The sequence below is a fragment of the Lissotriton vulgaris genome, unplaced genomic scaffold (genome assembly GCF_964263255.1).
Source record: "Lissotriton vulgaris unplaced genomic scaffold, aLisVul1.2 SCAFFOLD_832, whole genome shotgun sequence".
NCBI classification, from domain to species: Eukaryota; Metazoa; Chordata; class Amphibia; order Caudata; family Salamandridae; genus Lissotriton; species Lissotriton vulgaris.
In genome coordinates this window covers 222,071-246,596 of record NW_028245555.1, presented here as the reverse complement: position 1 = coordinate 246,596, position 24,526 = coordinate 222,071, and the positions used below count along the sequence as shown (strand labels likewise).

The 24,526-nt window shown below is 47.0% G+C and overlaps 1 protein-coding gene across 1 annotated transcript in view; it reads right to left on the bottom strand.

The window, feature by feature from the left end:
- Positions 1-24,526, bottom strand: part of LOC147666349 (long-chain-fatty-acid--CoA ligase ACSBG2-like) — a gene marked incomplete at its 5' end in the record, with an annotated part of 191,942 nt that overhangs the window by 8,740 nt on the left and 158,676 nt on the right. The window contains one exon of the mRNA XM_086949102.1: positions 19,257-19,503. Within this exon, the coding sequence (XP_086805228.1) occupies positions 19,257-19,503 (247 nt within the window). The remainder of the gene's footprint in view (positions 1-19,256; positions 19,504-24,526) is intronic.

Genomic DNA, 24,526 nt, shown 5'->3' with positions numbered 1-24,526 from the left:
CGTAAGTACGACTTGACTGTTGTTAAAAATGGTTTCAAAAAGAAATCCACATACTGTGAAAGAGGCTCTAGGCAGGAGTCACACCCAGAAACGATTGGGCGTCCCGGGGGATCTTGCAAACTCTTGTGAATTTTGGGCAAGAGGTAGAGGACAGGAGTTCTGGGATGCTTTTTAAGTAGATAGTCATGTTCTTTTTTGCCCAGAAAGCCACCGTCTGACCCTTGCTGAAGAGTGTCAGCGATGAGTCGTTGAATCTCCTTAACAGGATCTTCTGGGAGACGTCTGTACCAGGTTGCATTATTGACCTGTTTGTTCCCTTCTGCTAGGTATTTCTCACGAGCCCACACCACAACTGCCCCGCCTTTATCGGCTTGCTTGATGATAATTGAATGGTCTTCCTTGAGGGTTTTAATTGCCGCACGTTGATTCTGGCCTATATTTTGTTGAACAAAATGTTTGCCCTTTTCTAATTTCTCGATGGATGACAGAAGGACCTGTTCGAATGCGAGAACCTCTTTAGGGATATTCTGATAAGGGACAAAGGTGGACTTATTGCGTAATCCAGTGACTTCCATGGAGGGCGAGGAAGGGTGATTCCAAAAAAACAGTTTGAGGCGAATTTTTCGACAAAACTCAATGGCTTCTAGCTTGAGTCTTGTGTAATCGGTTTTCTTGCCGGGCACAAACTTGAGCCCCAATGCCAAGACCGAGTGTTCCTCTGATGTTAAAGGTCTATTAGATAGATTGACCACAGCACTGGAACCCTCTATGACTTGTATGAGCGGTTCCTTGTTCGCATCTCCCACGGTTGTTTGAAGCGAGCTTTTGGCTGTTGGCCCTGGTCTAAAAAAGCCTCCTGTTTCTTATTAGGATTACGATTGTCTCGAATTTATTTTCGCGTCTCTTTCCTTCCCAATTCTTTTTTGCTTTACTCCTCTTTTACTTCAATCAAATGCCTAATTGTACTTACCATTGATTGTAATGTATGTTGTAATGTTTTTGTCTGTATTCTATATATTGTCTGTTTAACCAATAACTATATTGAGTTTTTGCTCATATTTAGTTTTGACACTGTGGTGTATTTCAACGTTTTACTTTGGTTTGATCTTATGTTACACATAGGTCTTGTCTGCTCATAATACGTTTTGTTTGACAAATGAAGTACAAATGTCTAATTAATTGGTATAAATAAAAGTACCTGCTTGGAAACGACAGCTTGCGTTTTCAATGTTCCATAAATATGGTTGTAATTAAGTGGTGGAGAGGCACTCTTTTTTCTAATCAGTCAGTACAATGGCAGTACTAAAAGTCTTCTGATGGCAAACCTTCAACATTAAGGATCAAGCGAGCTGTGCTACCAGGCAGTGTCTCTGTTCCTCTCCCTTCTCCCATTTCCATTTCCCCAGGTCAACGTTTTCATAATTTTAACCTACTTATTCGTAGTGTAAGTTAGCTGTGTGTTTGAAGAAGTGTAGAAGTGCACATCGCTTACCTTTGAATGTGGATTCAAAGATAAATACATCTTGAAAGCCTTGCCCATCAAATCCCTACATAACCAGGTGCCCATCTATGTGTCTAAGACTACTGTCGCGTACCACCCCTCTAGGACCCATGAACCGGCGGCCACCCTCGACCTGCCCATTCTGCATCAAGATGATTGGAAATGGATCCTTCAAACCCACATCTCTTCTCTCTGGAGCTCACTCACTTGCTTTTAAGATTGGAAAACAACTTCATGAGATTCAGGAAGATTGTAAAAATCAGTTTTTTTCTTTTGAAAAGCCTGTAGCTAGCCTCCAGGCTGCCAACACCTGATACCACTGGCACTCCAAGAAGCAAGAGTGAAACTTCCCAGTGCAGGCGTAGTGCAGACATTGTCGCAGGGATTCCGTGCTCATACAGAACTGTGCATAGAGGCTTGGAACCTCAGTGAATTAGGGTGTACCAAAACTCACCTTAGTACCCAGAAATCCCCTACCAGACTAGCTACAGTGTCTCATTGGTTATCACAAACTCCCAATGCTTAGACAAACCAGAACATGGACTTAGTACACCTCAGGTAACGTGGAACACATGAACACTCTTTCGTTATACAATCATCTCAATCCAGAACAAGGAGTTAAAGAGGACACGTGCTTATTTGAAATGTTTATTCACTAATACAGTGTTCTCAAACGCAGTATCTTAGCTAATACAAGCAAACATATTATAAGAAACAAAGTAATCAGCATAGTCACTAGTCCATAGAACACAAACAGTGCAAGCATAGTATTATGCTAAAATGAATAGGGTTTAACAAAACCTAATTCTCACCCTCCCTAGCTAGTATATTATATTATATCTAAGAAGGTCTCTTGTGGGTTTTAGCAGAGCGGCCCCATACCTCAAGATCCTAGTGGTAAGGGATCACATCATCAGCAACCAGCTCTTCTGCATGCGAAGCATCATCAAGTGTGTTTGTATGCTCTTGTGCAAAGCAATATAAAACACGCCTAAAGCCAGAACTTGGCTGCAGCTGCATGTATGTTATGTCTGGGAACGTGCGAAGATCAGTGCACACAACAGCTACTGTGAGATATCCTTGAAGGTTTCAGCACTCAATGTACAGACACAGCTCGCCAAGCAAGGCTGATATCAGTGTAACAACATATTATTCTCGTATGAATCGAAAATATTCTACTAGGCTCAAAGCTAAAGCAGCAGCTATGTGTCGTGTGCAAAAGCAGCAGAAAGGTAAAATGGCTTTTAAACTCCTAAAAAGCTCATGCTAACTTAACACAGCATACAGGCTATATATATCTATATATCAACATGGCAACAATAAATGGTTTTGTTGTGAATGTAGTGCCATTATCTGAACAGAAGATCTGCACTACAAGGCAACACAAATCCTGTAAGACCACTCAAGCAGTGGCATTGTTTGTGACCCCAGCTACAGGACGCTAGTACACAAACCCACCACAACTAGTGTGTATTGATACTGATCGACCCAATGTGATTAAGGTCCACAATGTCTGAAGGTTGATTGGATATTGTAAGCTGTGTAGTAGTGGGCTTTGCAGCAGTTGAGGGTTTCATTTGTTGACAAATGGTGTACTGTTGATTATAGTTTTAGGTGCTTTAAAGGTTTATGCTCCCTGACTCTTTGATGTGGTATTGATAGTGTAGCTCTAGCCAGCCTGGGAGGATGCCGTTAGCTCGTGACCCGCCTCCATGAGATCTGGCCTGCCTGCCTCGCTTCCACTTGCCTATCCCATAACCCTGGGATAGAGAAACAGCCTGCATCATATAGTGTCTGTAGCTGTAAGACAGTAGGAAGATTTAGTGGGGAATCCATCAAGGGATGTCTCCTCTATCAGTGTTGCTTGAATCACCACTGTATCTGCAGCAAGCTTGAATGGTAAACATCTTACAGTAGCAACCTTACAGGTTTGCACCACAGTCATTGCAGTTAAACCAGCAGCAACCTTACAGGTTTGCACCACTGTCATTGCAGTTAAACCAGCAGCAACCTTACAGGTTTGCACCACTGTTGTTGCGGTTAAACCAGCAGCAACCTTACAGTTTTGCACCACTGTTGGTGCAGTTAAACCAGCAGCAACCTTACAGGTTTGCACCACAGTCGGTGCAGTTAAACCAGCAGCAACCTTACAGGTTTGCACCACTGTCATTGCAGTTAAACCAGCAGCAACCTTACAGGTTTGCACCACTGTCATTGGAGTTAAACCAGCAGCTACCTTACAGGTTTGAACCACAGTCGGTGAGGTTAAACCTGCAGCAACCTTACAGGTTTGCACCACAGTCGGTGAAGTTAAACCTGCAGCAACCTTACAGGTTTGCACCACTGTCGGTGAAGTTAATCCAGCAGCAACCTTACAGGTTTGCACCACTGTCAATGCAATTACACCAGTCACACATTTACCGTTTGTGCTAATCCCTTCACTTTTATGGGACATCGTATGTTCTAGAGGGAGCAATGGTATCTTATGCTCTAGCAGGGCCACCTTACCCAATAGTGTTTTTTTTTTGTTTCTACCTTTTTTGGAGCTTTTATTGATTTACCCTTCGAATCTCTGTATCTGTTTATGTGCCAGTGTATCCTTTATCAAAAGCAGTGGAACCAACACTTTGGGGCAGATGTATCAATAAGTTGTGTTGGCCTTGCGCCTCCCCAGGATGCATGAGGGTGACACAACAACTAAGTGAGATTAATCAAGCCATGAAGGCACCTTGCACGGCCCTGCTTTGCTCACTTTGCACCTGAGGCTGAAGCCGGGTGGTTGTCATTTTGTTATCTTGTGCTGTATACTACTTGTATTTCCCTCTGTGTCCGTCCCCCCCCCCTGCTTAGCATCAGCGCTCGGATCTTAGTGAAGCGCCACATGCTATTGAACCGATCTAAGGTTCACGGGCCAAATAGAATTTTAAATCACTCACTGCGCGCTGCCCCGTGTTGGCAGTTTTAATTCACATTACCCCGAGGCTGCTGGCCAAGTTGCGGGTCATAGCCACGGGTCCCGGGCTGCGTGCTTTGGTGGCGACCATATTGGGTAGGGCTCCCCACTCCTGGCGCTCTAGTCGCCTCTACATAAGCAGTTCTCGTAGTGAGGGCGCGAGATTGCTTTGCTCACTTTGCACCTGAGGCTGAAGCCGGGTGGTTGTCATTTTTTAATCTTGTGCTGTATACTACTTGTATTTCCCTCTGTGTCCGTTCCTCTCTGCTTAGCATCAGCGCTCGGATCTTAGCGAAGCGCCACATGCTATTTAACCGATCTTAAGGTGCACGGGCCAAATTGAATTTTAAATCACTCACTGCGCGCTGCCCCGTGTTGGCAGTTTTAATTCACATTTCCCCGAGGCTGCTGGCCAAGTTGCGGGTCATAGCCACGGGTCCCAGGCTGCGTGCTTTGGTGGCGGCCATATTGGGTAGGGCTCCCCACTCCTGGCGCTCTAGTCTCCTCTACATAAACAGACGGCCATGACTCCGCGCAGCGGACGCGTTCAGCAGACGTGCCGCATTCGCGCCAGAGTCCAGCCCGTCTGCGGCCGGAAGGGGCGCGGGACCGGACCCCCTGATCCTCACGCCCTTGTTGATAGTGATGGTATTAACAGGGAAAGATTTTGTTATACTAAAAATGATTTACTATCCCTATGCCCCGAAATTATAGTTGGTTGTTGCCATACACTGTCAGTGGACTTGCCGTCGCTTCACTGCGAGACTTGCAATTTTATCACCCAACGGCGGAAGAGCGATGAGCTGCTGCCGACCAAAATAAAAATGACATTAAACTGCAGATCCATGAAAAAGCACAAACTCGAGATGCGTGATCTGTTGACAGAGGGGGACCTTGATGTGCTCTTCTTAATAGAGACATGGCTAGACGAAGCCTCGACGCCCGAAATTCTGGAAGCTATTCCCCCAGGTTACTGTCTGCTCAGAATCAATAGAGAAGGGCAGAGAGGAGGGGGACTAGCACTAATCTATAAAAGTGGTTTACAATGCACCTTAGAGAAGGCCACACTGCCCAACAGTGAGAGTGGCTTTTTTACGATAAAAGTAAGCCCTAAATGTATCAACGGGTTCCTCTTGTACCCTCCTCCAGGCGGGACCACACAGTTCTGTAACCAATTGACAGAACTGGTAACTCAGCCTGCGCTCCGGTATAACAAATTTCTCATCTTGGGAGACCTTAACCTCCACTTCGAGGATATTAACAGCGGGGAGGCACAGGCTGTGGTTGAAGCACTGAAATCCCTGACGCTCAACTTACAATCAGAGTCCCCGTCGCATCAACTAGGTCACCTCCTGGACCCTGTATTTGCTAATTGGGAGGGTATTAAAGTTTCCACCCCGATCAGAATAACATGGTCTGATCATCTTATCATTCCCTTCGAGGTAGAAGGTGCCCCACAGGAAATTAGGATGATCAAGCCCAGGCCCCAGAAACGTAGAGACTGGAAGAAGTTTAATCAGGAAACCTTCAAATCCGCCTTGCTCAAGGAACGTCCCCCCCGCAGCGATACTCTGCTGGAGGCGTGGGACGACTATTTAAAATGGATGTCCAGGGCGCTGGACACAGTAGCGCCATGGACACTCAATCCCCCTGCTAGAAAAACCAAAACTGCCCCATGGTTCTCTAAAGAGCTCAAGGAAGCCAAAGCCAAATGCAAAAACCTCGAACGAAGCTGGAGGAAAAATTACAATCCAGAATGTAAGCTAAACTATGAAATAGAGCTAAAAAAAATACCACAAACTCGTGAGAGCAGCCAAAGGCGCTCATTTTAGGGAACAAATAGAATTTGCTGATAACCCCACCAAAGAACTTTTTTCCATGTATGAAGAGCTTACGGTCCCCATCAGACTTGACGCCCAAGACACCTACTCCAATGAGCTATGTGATGACATAGCAGATTACTTTGTAAAGAAAGTGGATATAATACATGCCACTTTCACAGGCGGCATGGACCTGCCGATTAAACACACGGAAGTTGGAGATGACTCTGCCATCAAACCTCATCTGACTTGCTTTAACCCCTTCCATGCTCATGACGGAACGGTTCCGTCATGAGCGTCGGTTGGCCTGTGCTTATGACGGAACCGTTCCGTCATGGTTCTATTGGTTCTTTAGAAACTTCAGCACCGCAGCAAAATTTGCGCAGCGCTGAAGGGGTTAAAGTACCTGATAGGCAAGACCTGCTTAATATTGCTAACAGCATTAAGTCCGGCTCCCCCTATGATGCGATTCCTCCTAATCGCTGTAAGGGAGTCCTAGAATGCATGATCGACCAGATTAGACACATGGTCACCCTATCCTTCCAAGAGTGCCATGTGCTTGACGCATGGAAAACAGCCCAAGTCATCCCTCTGAAGAAAAAAAAACCCACGGTACATATCTCCAAGCTACAGAATCTCCGCCCCATTTCCCTTCTTCCTTTCTGTGTGAAAGTTGTGGAGAAGGTGGTCAACAGCCAACTCATGAAATACCTTGAGGAGGAATCTCTCTTCCATCCCACACAGTCGGGGTTCAGAGCAGGCCACTCGGTAGAGTCAGCTGTTCTCTTCTCCACAGAATGTCTCAGACAGTTAGTGGATGAGGGCCAGACAGCAGTGTTGGTTTTATTAGATCTTAGTGCAGCTTTTGACACCGTGCTGCACACAACGCTGCTGTCTCGCCTCTCAGACATGGGAGTGGAGGGATCTGCTTATGAATGGATAAGATCTTTTCTAGTAAACACGAGTTTTCAGATGCATTGCCCTCCATTCAAATCCTCCCTCCGGAAGCTGAGACATGGGGTTCCACAGGTCACATGCGTGGTGGCCCACTGAGTTGGGCGCGTTTCCCTACCCGGCGGAATCCCTCAGAAATCTTGGTATCATGCTTGTTGCTGAGCTTTCTTTTAAACAGGTCAGCAAAGTCACAGGAAGATGTTTTGGTATACTCAAAACTCTTCGAAAGTTCTTGACCTTCTCCCCATCAGCGCCAGTAAGACACTTATCCACGCTCTAGTCACACCGCATCTGGACTACAGCAATGCCCTGCTCTTAGGCTTAAGCAAAAAAGGCATACACCAACTGCAGTGCGTTCAAAATGCTGCCGCTCGCCTGGTGCTCAACCTTCCGCGTAGAGCATCGGGAAAGACGGCATTATTTAAACTACACTGGCCCCCTATTGAGGAACGCATTAAGTTTAAAACGCTTTGGTTTGCACACCGCATTGCCCAGGAAAAGGGCCCAAGTTACTTGCGAAAACTTCTTACCATCCATCGCCCTACCCGGAACTTAAGATCTGCCGGAACGATGTTGTTCAAACTTCCCCGCATTCGCAAGGCCAGGACGGGAGGTCGCTCCTTCAGGTTTTTAGCAAGTAAACACTGGAATAAACTTCCGCTTGACCTACGCATGGAACCCTCTGAAACTAGATTCAGACTGAGACTTAAAACCCATCTCTTCCCACGCAAATTACGCTTTCTTGTTCCTTTCACAGGCCACTCGCTTCTGGACTTCTGTCTCTCTGGGAGCAGCAGCAATTTTAGCGCGGGGACACACTGTCTTGAGTGTAACCAGGCGCTCTAAAAATGGCTTTATTATTATTATTATTATTATTATTGACAGATCCAGAGTAATGTAATGCAGCACAAATTGCTGCGCTGCATTGCTCTGCTCCGGGTAGGTGTTTCATGGGTCGAGCATGGTTGTTCCCACGCATGAACCCATGATTTTTGGCGCATTCCAAGATTTACCATTACTAGTAGATCTGAAAATGCGTCAAAATGCTTCGCTTCCCAGGTGAGGTGTAACAAGGAGAAATATCTTTATTTCTCCTTGTTTTTTCCTCTTTCTGCAGGGGCAGCGGAGTGGTTCTGTTGAGTGACCCCTGCAGGCTGCCCGGTCATCCATATAGAACATGCTCTTGCCCTATGTATGCCGCAAGGCCCATTGCAGCTAGAGCAGGTTTGGAATGGTTCTTCTTATAGTGGCTTCCGTCATATCCATTGCGGAAACTACTTTAATCTTGTTTCCCTGTGGGAGGGGTCGCTTCTTCAAAAATGGTAGTCTGCACCACTGTGAGAATGTTCCCAGTCTAAGTACTCCACTCCTCAGTAGCTGGATATAATTGGGTATCTGGGGGTGGTTGTCCCTCATTTTATATTACCTCTGTGAAGCCTTTACTGCCCCTTGTCTGTAGATATTTTATTTATTTACCTGTAGTGCACGCCAAATGGCAGTGGGGGCATCTGCCCAGTTGTTCTCCGGGCAGGTGGGCATTACCAAATCATATACCAGTTTTAAAGGCTGTGCATCTAGTGCAGTAGATATACCCCTCACAAAATAAAAAACAAATAAAAAACAGCGTTCGAGGCATGTGGGCCGCTAAATTCATATCTTGTGCATAGATCGCCGCCTATTGTTGGGTCCGGATGATTGCACCTTGTTGTCCTGGAAGAGTCTTTGAAGTATCACGAGATAGGTGGCTCCCCCCTGGTCTACAGTGCGCATGGGCATCATCTCCATCCTCAGATTGTTTTTTTCCGCCATTGGGTTCGGATGTGTTCTGTGACTCTCGTTCGGAACCAAAAGGCCTCTTTAAGCGTCAGTTACCTTATCAGGTTTCCCGGATACTTGAGCACGCGTGCTCCCAGCTTTTTAGGCCCGATCAAAAATTGACATCGACAATGGAATTCCAGGCCCCGTTTAAACGTTGCCCGGTCTGTAACGCGAAGTACCCTCTCTCAGACGTGCACCCTGTGTGCAACAGATGTCTGTCTCCAGACCACAACGAGGAGAGTTGCTTGGTCTGTTCGAATTTCAGGTCGAAAGAGGCGCTCGCTCTTCGACGTGAGGCGAGACTACCGGCGCGGAGAGCGTCGGATGGAGGATACCTTCGAGACTGGGGACGACAAGGGCGTCCAAGAGGAGGAACCGGAGCACTTCTCCGACCCGGCCTCCTGTCAAGAATCTTACTACGGAGAAGAGGTAGACGATGAGAACATCGAAGAAGATGAAGCAGTCGAGGTAAGAGACGACGGTATGGCCATTGGAGCCGCAGAGGGCAGCTCCAGCGATGAGCAAGACCCAACCGAAACTTCGGGGGTCGAAAGTGACACTGTCTTGTCAAAGGCTCAGGTCGAAGCATGGCCGGAAAGCCTTAGCCAAGATCTTTATACTCATTCTACAGCCCCGCAACATGGCCCGGCTAAGAATATTTCAGAGCCTTCGGTGGGTGCGCCTTCGAAAACGAAAACGTAACTGACTAAAGACAAATCGAAACCAAAACTGAAACTGGTCAAACCAGTATTCGTTTCGCAAAGCCTCGTTCCATCGGATCCTAAGAAGGCTCGGAGTGTCATTGCCCCTTCGGGGTCACAAAAGGGTGCCAACCCGAAGATCGGTGCATCCAGGAAGGTGCCAAAGGCCCAAAGAGACGGAGCGACATCATCTAAGGCTGCCCTCTGGGGCGTGGACACTGAAGACGGACTTGAGTCGCAGCCGCCCCTCAGTCCGAATGCATACAAGTTGATGCTGGTGAAGGTTCTCAAAGACAAGCACAAAATGGCCGCGTTGGAACGTGACGCATCAAGCCGCGGCCATTTTGGGAATCCCAGCGCAACACCTGGCTCGGAGTTGGCAATGGCCGTGAAAAAAGTCAAACAGCCATCGGGGCCTCCACCTATAGTTTTTGGACTGCCTCCGACTGCAAGACCTAAAACGTCTAAGCCGGCACAGGGCACCGACACTGTTAACATGATGTCCAAACTTAAGGGAACGACCGCCACTCCTGAAGGCGTCGGTTCCACTCCACCTTCTTCTGAAAGCTCAAAGAAGTTGTACATTGACTCTGCAACCGGAAGACTCACCCTTTTCAAACGGAAGATCTTGCCGGAAAAGCCAATGGAATCCTATAAAATTCCACTTAAAAGGAAAAGCCAGTTCTTTTCTAGTCCGTAGGGCCCTATGGACAAGCCTTTACACATTCCCCCACACGCACTGAGGATGGTTGGGGGATGACCAGAATGACGAGCAATTCAACTATCCTGATGAATCTAATCGGGATGACTCTCAGGATGTGCTCAACGATCAAGGCACGGCGGACACCCAGTCTTACCAAGTAAAGACAGCCCCCACAGAGGATACTGCGGCGTTCAACGCTCTAATTGAAAGGGCAACGTTGAACCACGATGTGGTCATGCATGCCGACCCGGTTGAGGAGGACTTCCTGTTTGATACCTTCTCTACGTCAGACAGATCAGTGAAGACGCTGCCGATGCTGAAGGGTGTCCTTAAGCACGCCAATGACATTTTCAAGGACACAACCAGAGCAAGGGTGGTGAACCCACGTATTGAGAAGAAATACAGGCCTGCTCCTGTGGACCCTACGTATATAAGAGGTCAATTGCCATTGGACTCTTTGGTGGTCTCCAATGCCCGGAAGAGGGCGAACTCACAAACAAGTGGTGATACTCCTCCCCCAGACAAATAATCTAAAGTATTAGAAGCCTCTGGGAAGCAGGTTGCTGCGCAGGCGGCGAATATTTGGAGAATAGCCAATACACATGCTCTACTGGCTAGATACGATAGGGCTCACTATGATACACTAGAGCAGTTGTTGCAACACTTGCCTAATGAATATAGAGATGGGGCGGACATGTTGATTCAGGAAGGGAAACGGATATCAAACGCTTCTATCAAGTGTGCCCTAGATTCATCGGACACTGCATCCAGGGCCATTAACACTAGTGTAATGCTAAGGAGGTAGGCATGGTTACGAATTTTAGGATTTAAGCCAGAAATACAAACAAGTTTGCTCAACCACCTCGTTAACCCAGATTTCTTGTTTGGGCCTGACGTTGACACAATTCTTGAAAAGATCAAGAAAGACACCGAGACGGCAAAGTCTATGGGGGCCTTGCAGTTTCAACAGTCCAGAGGGGGTTCTTTTCGTCGCTCAGGTAGTAGAAGGCCGTCAAGAGGGCAAACATCTCAGCAAACACAATACAATAAAGGTGGTGCACAGACCACCTTTAACAAAGGCAATAGAGGTGGATACCGTGGTAACAGCACCAAAGGCAGAGGACGTGGAAATAATAACACCAGGTCCTCAGCAAATACCAAACAGTGACGTCTTGTCACTGCCCCGGACCATGTAACACCTGTCGGGGGACGACTCCGGCAGTTCCTGCCAGTCTTGGAAGGCATTACCACAGACCGGTGGGTGAGGCAACTTATCCAGTACGGGTATTGTTTAGAACTGACATCCACTCCACCCGACATACCACCAAGACACCATCCTATGTCCGCAGAGCACTTACACTTATTACAGCAAGAAGTGGCCAGCATGCTGCAAAAAGGGCCCATAGAACTGGTGCCTCTAGAGGAGCACGGAACATGGGTGTACTCTCTCTATTTCTTAGTCCCAAAGAAGGACGGGTCTCTCAGACCCATTCTGGATCTGAGACCCTTGAACATATACATCCTTTCAGAACATTTCCACATGCTGACTCTGCAGCAGGTCCTGCCATTGCTCAGTCAGGGGGATTACCTGGCAACTCTGGATCTGAAGGATGCTTATTTCCATATACCTATACATCAGGCACACATGAAATACCTCAGGTTCACTATACAGAACAGGCATTACCAGTTCAAGGTACTTCCCTTTGAAGTGACCACTGCTCCCAGAGTGTTCACCAAGTGCTTGGCGACAGTGGCGGCACACCTTCGGAGACAACACATTCATGTCTACCCTTACCTGGACGACTGGTTTGTGCAAGCGAAGTCGGCCCAGCAGTGCGTCAGCCACGTGTACCGCTCGATTCATCTTCTGCACAGTTTGGGATTTTCTCTGAACTATCCCAAGTCGCATCTTCAACCCGCTCAAGTACAGCAATACTTGGGAGCGACGTTGGACACTGTGACGGCTACTGCCCAGTTAAACTCAGTACGAATCGACAGCATGCAACTGCTGATTCGCAAATTCAGACCACAACACTCACTACAGGCGCAAGTGTTTTTGCAGTTGATAGGCATGATTACCTCCTGCATCTTCATAGTCCCGCACGCAAGACTGCACATGCGTCCGCTCCAAGAGTGTTAAGCACGACAGTGGAATCAGGCTCAAGGACAATTTGAAAGACCTAGTGTTGCTGACCGGTCATGCGTACAACTCTCTGCATTGGTGGAATCCACGCAAACTTTGCAAGGGACGACCGTTCCAAGAGCCTGTACCACAAATAGTGCTCACGACGGACGCATCCCTCCTGGGGTGGGGGTGGGGGGGGGGGGGGGGGGGGCGCATCTCCTTCATTATACAGTGCAGGGACTATGGTCGGATCAACAGAAGAAGATGCACATCAATCTGCTGGAATTGATGGCAATCTTCATGGCACTGAAGGCTTTCAAGATACATCTGTGCAACAAGGTCGTGTTGATCCGGACGGACAACATGACGGCCATGTATTACATTCAGAAGCAGAGAGGTACTCACTCTCCACAGTTGTCACACTTGGCTCAGAGCATGTGGAAGTGGGCCATTCAGAGGAACATTTTCCTCATGGCGGAGCACCTCCCGGGCCAGGACAACCAGATGGCGGATCTGCTCAGCAGGCACAGCCATCAGGTGCACGAGTGGGAGATTCATCCCTCGGTGCTGCAACCGTACTTCCAGCAGTGGGGACATCCAGACATCGACCTGTTCGCCACAAACGAGAACGCAAAATGCCCAAACTTCGCCGCCAGGTTCCCACACCCGCGGTCTCAGGGCAATGCGATATGGATGAACTGGTCAGGCAGATTTGCGTACGCTTTTTCGCCGGCCCCGCTCATACCTCTGGTGGCACGGAAACTCAAATAGCACTCGATGGCTCTCATCCTGGTTGCTCCAACGTGGGCGAGGCAGGCATGGTACACCACGTTCCTAGAACTTTCCGTGGTGCCTCATCAAAGACTGCGTCTTACACCCAGTCTTCTCACCCAGTGCCATGGGGAAGTTCAGCACCCAGATCTGCAACAGTTAAACCTTGCGATATGGCTCCTGAAGTCATAGAATTTGGGTATCTGAATCTGCCTCCTGATTGTATGGACATCATCAAGGAGGCTAGACGGCCTACCACTAGGGCCTGCTATGCTGCCAAATGGAAACGTTTTGTCATTTACTGTTCCAACCATGACATAAACCCGCTGGATGCATCAACACAGAACATTATTTGTTACCTGTTGCATTTATACAGATGCAATCTGGCATACAGTTCTATACGTATTCATTTGGCTGCAATAGCGGCTTACTTACAGAACAGGCAACACCTTTCACTGTTCTGAGTGCCAGCCATAAAAGCTTTTATGGAGAGACTCAAACGAGTCATTCCACCCAGAAGACCACCTTCACCGGTCTGGAATCTTAATATAGTTTTGACCAGACTGATGGGACCTCCTTTCGAACCTCTCCACTCTTGTGAGATACAGTTCCTAACTTGGAAGGTTGCCTTCTTAGTAGCGATTACGTCGCTGAGACGGGTTAGCGAGCTGCAAGCCCTAACCATTCAAGAACCTTTTATACAGGTTCACGCAAATAGAGTGGTGCTATGCACTAACCCAAAATTCATGCCCAAGGTAGTTTCTCAGTTCCACATTTATCAAACTATTGAACTGCCAGTTTTCTTCCCTAATCCAGACTCAGTAGCAGAAAGATCACTGCACACATTAGACGTCAAACAAGCTCTCCTGTACTATATAGACAGGACAAAGGATTTCAGGAAGACTCAACAACTCTTTGTTGCTTTTTCACCACAGCACAAGGGCAAACCCATTTCCAAATCGGGTATAGCCAGATGGATTGTTAAGTGTATTCAGATTTGTTATCAGAAGGCTAAACGCACACTAACTGTCCCCCCCAAGAGTGCATCCGACACGCAAGCTAGGGGCATCCATGGCTTTCCTGGGTAACATTCCATTAGAGGACATATGTAGAGCAGCCACATGGAATAACATACATACATTCACCAAACACTACTGTGTTGATGTACATTCCAAGCAGCAAGCTGCTGTAGGACAGGCTGTTCTAAAGTCCCTCTTTCAGGCTGCTGCAGCTGGCTCGGGCAACCACCGCTAAGTGAGAAACTGCTATTTATTCTATGCACAAGATTTGAATTTAGCGGCCCACATGCCTCGAACGGAATATGCTACTTACCAGTATGCATCTGTTCTTGGCATGTAGGGCCGCTAACATTCATAACGCCCGCCCATCCTCCCCGGTGCCTGTCGCAGCTGTAGTAGTCAGAATTATTTGTAAGCATGGTCATCAAGTATTGTATTGGACTCCATCCCTGCCACAATGGCGAAAAACAATCTGAGGATGGAGATGATGCCCATGTGCACTGTAGTTCAGGGGAGGAGCCACCTATCTCGTGATACTTCAAAGACTCTTCCAGGACAACAAGGTGCAATCATCCGGACCCAACACTAGGGGCGATCTATGCACAAGATATGAATGTTAGCAGCCCTACATGCCAAGAACAGATGCATACTGGTAAGTAGCATATTCCTTCTTGCATTTTTGATGAAACTCCAGCACTAATCCTATGCCTTCACTATATAATTTATATGCCACTAATGATGGCAGTCTTTTAATTTTCAGAAATGTATTGGCAAGGCTAGTTACAATTCTGTCTGCCCTTCCTAAATGCACATTTAAGTCATGGTCTAAAAATATTAATAATTAATGTATGACAATAGGAAGGAATTACCCTGACAAGTTTCAATATTCTCACAGACCCAGAATCCAGGACTGCTCTTATAACCCATTGGTAATCGTACGTATGCACACTGGATTCCAGCAAATGTAAAAACCCTCAGGAATTGTTATTCAGTACTATATTTTGGCTGAAAAAAGGCATTTGTCGTGTCTAATTTGGTGTTGTACATCTTACATACTAAGTTCACCTTAAGCCCAGAACTGTAGGCATTCTGCTCTGTGTGTGAGACACAGTTCAAAGTTCTATAGTCCAGTGCTGGGTGGTATGAATTGTCCATTGTAACCAAACCAATGGCTACTGTCTACTGTCAGGGTAATATCACTACCTGATATTTTCCATCAGGATCTTTTTGGTATCCTGCTGCATCTGGTTTAGTTGATCTTGGGCTTGAGCCTGCAGTTCACTTTGAAGGGGAGCGCAGATCTGATCAAATTCCATTTTATTCATATATAATGCTTGGACTTATGTCAGACCCCGGTACGGTGTGTGCTTGTCCCGGAGATCCTCTGTGATTGTGGTTAAGAATGCTTCAAGCAGGACCTTCGTTCTACGAAGCCCATCCTTAAAAAAGTGTGGCACTGGATTGTCCTCAAGTAGGATGGCTTCATAGCACTTAGATAAATGTGAACTATGTGTGCTATATAGCGCCCTCAGTTTGAATACCTACATTGTATACATGGTCGAGGCTATAACTTTTCCATTGAATGTAGTGATCAGTCAGGTCTGTGTCCAAATGCTCATTCGCTGAGGGCACTCTTTTAAGGGGGATGCTATATCTTTTTAGTAATCAATTGTTCTACTTTCTTCTTCTTGAAGAGACTGACATTCTGAACCTCTCTCTTCCTTTTCCAGTATGCCCTTTCTTAGCAGGCCCTTATCAGTTTTTTGACTTTTTTTCTAGGACACTGTCAGTTGCTCCTTACTTCTTCAGACTCCTTCTCCAAGCATCTGCTGTCCCCAACCTTTTGCAAATAAAGTGGAGTTTGGTCATCAGATACTGACGCTAATTGGTCTGTTTTCATGTTTTCAGTCTCTGAATTAATACCCTACTCTGGACTCCTGTTCTGGTGCTGATCCAAAGGTTGTTTGCCTTTGTGTTTCTGTTTCTGAATGTCTGGGGCTTGCCTCTGTGTTTTAAATAAATGTAGGCTGGTCCATGTAGTTTCTTTAGGTAGATTTATTCAGGTAGGTTGTTACATAAGGGAGAGCCCCACCAGGAGCAGCCCATCACCAACTGACCCGCACACACATCAACATCCCATTCACCAACATTCTCTCACACAGACACCCAGGCTGAGCAGCAGTATAACACTCTACCGCAGCATTTAGCTTGAGTTGTGGCTGCATTAGGTGAGAACTTAAGGTATGTGGACCTATAGAGAAGTATATGTGATGTGAAATAATCTTATGCATTTGTTCAAACTGTGACTGGGGGTCCAATGGCAGGGTCCTGGTGTACGACCAACAGAGCTGCTTAACTATAAATGTTACTCTGAACTATCAACAGGAGTGCATCGAAATCCTACAGGAGTAGTTGTGTGCTCAATCCGGACTTGCTTCAAAACCTACACTTATCTAGACTATTATTCTTTCTTAAGTCTTTATTTTAACCCAGGCAATAGTAGACTGTATGCAGAAGCATAGTAACAAATACTACACAAATTGTGATGGATAAACATAGCTAGAAAGTCAAGAAGGTAAAAATAGGCAACAATGTATTCTATATAATTTCTCTTTCTACTAGGTTTTTGCTAATAATAGCTCGCATTGAAACGACTGCAACTGAGAGTGGTGCAGTATATCTTCTTTACCTATCTGGTGTGCGCATGCAAGGCCAGGATCTGTCGGTGAAAACGTAATGTTCCAAGGTATAAATCACAGTCACAGTGAGTTATATCTGCCCAGCACAGTATCTGCTGTACCGAAGTGCAGTGTTTTTCACGCTGTCTCCTCAGAGTCCCTACCATTTGGCCTTCCATACCAGATTACAATCTGTCTGGGATTCAGAGAGACAAGGAGTTGTCCATCCTTGATGACAGGACTGGGCAGACCAAGCTGGGCAGATGTGACACCAGCCAGAACTACCTTCCCTACCCATGGCCGGGTGCAACTGTAGCAGGGATTCTGTTCCTATACAGAACTGTGCATAGAGACCCAGGACCTCAGTGAATCGGGGTGTGCCAAAACTCACCTTTGTGCCAAGAATCCCCTACCAGACTAGCAGCAGTGACTCATTGGTTCCTCGTCCTATAGCAAATACACCAATGATTAGTCAACCCAGGACATGCGACTTAGGATACCTCAGGTAAGGTGGAAAACAAGAACACTTTTTCGTTACACTCGCATATCAGTCCAAAACAAGGAGTAATTGAGACACGAGCATGTTTGAAATATTTATTTCTAACGCCGTGTTCTCAGCCGCAGTACATTAGCTAATACGAGTAAACATATTATCAGAAGCAAGGTTGTCGGCATTGTTTATATTCCATAAAATACAAAAGGAGAAAGCATGTTATAATGCTAACTGGAAACAGGTTTTACATATACCTAGATTTCACCCTCCCTTTCTAGTAGGTTATTATTATAACTAATAAAAGGTCTCATAGGCTTATATAGGCGGCCCCATACCTCTGGGAATTAGCAGAAGTGGATCACATCAGATTCTCCACAAGCTCTCAGCATACAAATGTTCTCCAAGTGTGTGTAATCATGCCTACGCAGTGCATTATTAAACGCGCCAAAATCAGAGGTGGGCACAGCTGCATATGTGTTATGTCTAGAACGTGCGCTGATCAGTTAGAACAACAACCTCAGTGGCTAAGATAACCTAGACGGTCTCGGCTCATACTGTGCAGACTAAACTATCGAAGCAGCCTAGAAATGCAGCATAATAAGGTATTCTCATGAGAAGCAAAATACTCAATGTTTGTCTAAACACTAGCGCAAGAGCGTGTTGTGTGCAAAGCAGAGCAGGTAAGTAAAAATGGCGTTTAAACTTCTAATAAGCCCATGCCAACTTAACACTGTGTATATGTACTGGTCAACCCCACGACACAACTAGACGAAGCGGAGCCTCGGTCTCCTCCAAGCTGACCAGATCCGAGAAGCCCCAATCAGAGGTCTGTGAGAGCTTGCTTGTCCTTCTGGCCAGAGTTTCAAGCCAAAGCTGCAGACATATTTGCTACCCATCTCCACATGTTTGTGACATTTCAAAACATCTGCCTTATACAGCTTGTTAGCTATGAAATAAAGTTTTGCCCAAAATGTCGCTGACAACGTTTTGATCTCAAGACAGATCCAGCCAGTGTCAAGTAAGGCTGTGGCAACTCCAAATGCCTCCCATAAACCACGTGTTCCTTTGAGAGTGAATACATATAGAAGTCCATTTGTATGGAAAACAGACCACTTGCATGCCCAGGAAGGCAGTAACTGGCAGTTTTGGAATGACACTGGCAAGATCCAAAGAAAACATTCTAAATTCTGACACTACTCGGAGATAACAAAACAGGTTAACAATTATCTTGCCAGCTGCACCCTTCAGTGTTATAATAGGCATACCACATATGTTCCGATTAATTGTATATCATGAGCTTATTGATAATATATTTGCACTTTTTATTAAGAAAACGTCACGCTATAAGATAGGGACATTTTAGCCATTACTCCTAAGTCATTGCTGGTACAGAACAGTCCTATTGCAGTATGTCTACATGCAAACAAGCACTCTGTAAGTAATTACTCCGACTCTATATAATTTACTTTACTGCCCCTTGGTACCGCCTATCTCTTCTCCATTAATGGTGAACCCCACAAATGATCGTTGGGCGACAATAGATATTTTTCTGTAGTTACTATTGATATTCACCCTGTTCTTGCCCATCATTGGAGGCCCATCCAGCCAATCACTCTGCGATCATGAATATTCCACCTAGATACTATAGGTTCTCACCCATGGATTCTCCATCAATAGTTTACACTAAAGTTGATCACTCTACTCTCATGTGGGTACTCACCTAGCTCCCCCCCCTCTACAGAGAAATCCTTCTCCAGTATGGCCCATTTCTGCACCCTGTGTGCATGGGATACCGCCCTCTGGTTCACCCGGTCCAAGCCCTCCTGGATGGCCTTGTAGATTGCTGGGTCCTTGGACCTCACCACCTCCGACACCCGCGTCGCCCTGCTACCCAGCCGCTGGCAGAACAGGATGGCATCGGGGGTCAGATCATCTCCGGGCATCAGTGTGCTCTGATCGATGGTACACTGAAGCAGAAAAAAACAGCACTATGTAAAGGGGGAGCTTATTTATGATCCTTTTCTTAAATTTTATTTTCATGAATTGTGACTTACAGAGCACACAGGCATTCACTGAGAATATATTAGAGTTCTGCAAACATGTTACAGTGACAAAATGCTATGCATTCATGACACTAGGTACTATCCTCAGGAAAGAGTCAAAGGGGAAGAAGAGTGAGAAAGGCTGGTTTAAGGCAGAAACTGGCACAGAAGGTCTTGATTTCCAATTGGTATCACAGCTATGAGCATATAACACTGACACGTTTTATAATTATTCTAATTTGACAATGCACTTCACATGTTTTATGTACAGTTTATTGTGAACACGTATAACAAAACTAAAGTGATATAATGTAAACAAATCTTTCGCTAATACAGTTTGTACATTATAAATGTATGTATTAGATGAACAGAGTGTGGGGTGGGTGAACTACTGTTTTGGGGCTGAATTGTTAGGCACAGTATCAATGACCAGCCCAAGACTTGCCCCTACATGGTAATTTGATGAACCTTCTCAGATTCACAGCAGTGTGCATGGGTAAACTCCTCCAACCTATCAGTCATGAGCAGCAGAGACCATAGTCTGACTTCCATGTAGTCTTATCAGCATTGACAAGTGTTTTCAAACTGATCAACGTGGAAGACTTTTACCTACTTATCTTCGTGGTAATCATGGACAGACATTCAGTTTGAAATGACAGGAATCAGTAAGACGAGCTCTCACCTCTGGCCTTACCACTGAAGATCATGAATGACTTTCACATCATTAGGCTCTCCCATTGTTTCCTCAGAATCATTAGCATGGGAGAGCTCCATCCTTCTACCAGACAGGTTTTCAGTAATCAGAATGGATGAGCTCTCCAGTCTTACTTTGATGAGATGGGCACAGCCAAGCTTTATCCTTGGAGCTTCATAGTGACTAGCACAGAGAAGTTCTCTTCTCTTATCTTCAGGATGATCCGCATGGATAGGTTTTCCACCTCTAATGTCAGGATAATCAGCTTAGACAAGCGCTAGTCCTCTAGCTGAATAGTAATAAGCATGGACTCTCTCCATCCCCCCCCCGAGGAGTAGTAACCATAAACATATACCTCAGCAGAGAGAAGCTCTGCCATCTTATCATCAGAATGATCAGCATAAACACCCTCTGTCCTTCTACCTGAAGAACAAACTACAGTGCAACGCAGACAAGACAGAGGTCCTGTTGTTTGGGCTAAATCCCCTTCCGGGATGGACTGGAGCCTGGACGAATAATGTTACCCCTGCGGAGGTGGCAAGAAACGTGGGCGTTTTGTTTGATTCACATCTCTCCTTTAACGGGTTTCATTGGTGGTGAAATCCTGTCATTGGATTTTTCACCTGCTCAGGAGATTTCTGCTTTTGATTCCTCAGGAAGCTCAGGTCACAGTGGTTAGGGCTTAGATAGTAGTACAGCTGGACTATGTTAATGTTTTATACCTTGGTATCCCAGAAATTACACAGGGTACAAAATATTGCGATCCGCCAATTGTACAAGCTACTGAAGCACTTGTCTGTATCGCTCTGCCACGAGCCCCTCCACTGGCTCCCAGTGTGTAAGCAAATAATGTTTAAAACATTAACCTTGACACATCAAGCCCTTCACAACAAGGGCCCTTCATATTTGAATGAGAGGATCAATGTATACAGTCCAGGGAGAGTGCTGCGCTCTAGTCAGGCTGGGCTGTTAAGAGTACACCGCCTTAAAAAGCATCAGAGAGGAGGCTCCTTCTTTATGGTGCTGACCACAGGCATGTAGTACCAGTTGCCTAGCCATCTGTGATTTATGATCGAGGAAGCAAGTGTTAAAAAAGTATTGAAAACATACCTCTTTACTTGTTAGGGTATTTGATTACTGGCAGAGTTCTGTTCCTCTGTTGATACCATTAGGCCAGCACTCTCGCATTAGAGCTGTGACCGATCCTGCTTCCTGCAGACGAGGTCGCTCCCCAAGCTGCCCCCCGCCCTGCCTGCCTTGCAGCCTGGTATCGTAGCGCTTCGCTGCGGATCTTGCAAAACTAATCTATTCATCGATATTGCTAGACATAGGAGCGCGCTAGACTGCCTTAATTGTTCTGCATTTTAATTCTTTTGGACATCGTAGCGCTAGACTGCCTTGATTGCTTTATCCTTGAATCCATTGAGACTTCGTAGCGCTAGATGGTCAAAGTGCGCTGTTAATAACATTGCATTTGCCTGCTTGTTAATTTAAAGGGAGCCACTACCATTTGCTTCGCATTGGCTTAGTATCTCGTCTTTAGGCTGCCTGCCATTTTGTTTTTGTTGTTGTTGTTGTGTGACCCCCTGCCCGGGTCTCCGCCCCGCTCCCGCCTCCCAGCTGACCCTCCCTCGCCCCTCCCCTCCCACTACCCATATATGACAGATGCATTTGCGTGCAGCGTTCAAGCGCAGCGGACGCGCCCCATGCGCGCCGAAGGTGCGCCAAAGGTAAGCCAGTCTACGCCCGTCCGCGCCTGGACCATGCCCAGCGCCAGACCCCCTGGTCCTCGCAAAACCCACTCCTCCTGCATTACGTACAACACCGCTTCCCTCCTGACTCTCAACGCCGGACGCTTTCCACAATGCTGCATAGCCACCCCAGGATACACCCATGGACCGTTCACCTGCCACTCCTGCAAGTTCTCATGCATCGGAACCCACACCAATTCCACTTCCCCCAAACACAGCACCGACTCTAACCACCTGAAGTGCATCCTGCTGAACACCCGCTCGGTGCACAGACACGCCACTGAACTCTGGGATCTACTCAACACTACATCACCGGACATCGCCTTCCTTAATGAAACATGGATGAACGCCTCATCAGCACCCGACATCGCCATAGCCATCCCGGACAATTACAAGATCATCCGAAAAGACTGCACCGTCCAAACAGGAGGAGGCATCGCCATCGTCCATAAGAACACCATCCGAATCACGACCAGCTCCGACGACAACCTCGCAACCGCTGAACACCTTCACTTCCAGATCCACACCGACCCCAAGTCCACACTTGGAGGCACCCTCATCTACAGACCACCAGGAACCCGCACACAATTCATCAAAGACATCACTGACTTAATCATGCCACATGCCCTCACCTCCGAGAACTACATCCTACTGCGAGACCTCAACTTCCACCTGGAAAAGAAAAATGACAGCAACACCACCACCCTTCTGGACAACCTGGCCAATCTCGGACTCAAACAACTTGTCGACAACCCCACCCACTTAGCCGGTCACACTCTCGACCCATATCTTCACCTCCAGCAAACACATCTCCTTCGATCACACCTCAGCTCTTCATTGGACGGACCACAGCTGCGTCCACTTCAGCTTCAAGAAGAGCCCGACTCACAACCCCCCACAACCTATCCCACAAAGAAACTGGAATAAAATCACCACCGATCAACTCAACACATCACTTAACCAAAACCCTCCCGCCATTTCATCGGACCCAAACCAAGCCGCCACCAAACTCACACAATGGATCACCCTCTGCGCTGACGAACTAGCACCCTTGAAAATCCACCTGATCAAACAAGGTAACAAAAAGGCCCCCTGGTTCAACGATGACCTTAAAAAATCAAAGAAGTTGTGTCGCACCCTCGAGAAAACCTGGAAAAAAAACCCAAGCACTGACAACCTAACCACCTTCAAGAACGCCACCCGCAAACACCACCAATTGATCCGATCCACCAAGAAATCAGCTCTCAAGGATCGACTCGACAACAACGCCCACAACAGCAAGGATCTTTTCAACATCGTCAAAGAATTTACCAACCCCACCGCCAGCACCAACGACATTACTCCCTCCCAAGACCTCTGCGACTCTTTATCCTCCTTCTTCCACAACAAAATCGCCGACATACATAATAGCTTTGAAAACCAGTCCGAGGAACAACCCACTCCACCCACATCCGAACCAAAACAGCACTCTCACAACCTTCGCACCTGGAACCCAATCACCACTGAAGACACCATCCGCCTGATGAACTCCATCCACTCAGGCTCTCCAACCGACCCATGTCCCCACCACATCTTCAACAAAGCAGACTCCATCATTGCACCCCATCTCCGCGATTTCATCAACTGCTCCTTCAACTCCGCTACCTTCCCGGAAAGCTGGAAACATGCCGAACTCAGCGCCCTTCTGAAGAAACCCACAGCAGACCCCTCTGAACTTATGAACTACCGCCCCATTTCACTCCTCCCATTCCCCGCCAAAGTCATTGAGAAAGCCGTCAACAGTCAGCTCGCCGTCTTCCTCGAATCCAACAACTCCCTGGACCCCTCACAGTCAGGCTTCCGAGCTAAACACAGCACCGAAACTGCCCTCATCGCAGCTACAGACGACATCCGAACGCTACTGGACAACGGGGAAACAGTCGCCCTCATCCTACTTGACCTCTCCGCCGCCTTCGACGCAGTCTGCCATAGCACCCTCATACAACGCCTCAGCAAAATCGGAATACAAGGAAAAGCTATGGACTGGATCATCTCATTCCTCGCCGGAAGAACCCAGAGAGTCCGCCTCCCCCCCCCTTCAAATCAGAGGCCACCGAAGTCATCTGCGGCGTACCACAAGGATCTTCCCTCAGTCCCACCCTCTTCAATGTATACATGAGTCCCATCGCATCCATCGCACGACAACACAACCTCAACATCATCTCCTACGCAGACGACACCCAGCTGATCCTCTCCCTCGCCAAAGACCCAAACACCGCCAAAACCAATCTACACGAAGGAATGAAAGATGTAGCTGATTGGATGAAGAACAGCCGATTAAAACTAAACTCAGACAAAACGGAAGTCCTCATCTTAGGACCATCGCCCTCTGCCTGGGACGACTCTTGGTGGCCACCGGCCTTGGGTAACGCACCCACACCTCCGGACCATGCACGCAACCTGGGCTTCATCCTGGACTCCTCCCTCTCAATGAACAGACAAGTCAATGCCGTCTCATCGTCAT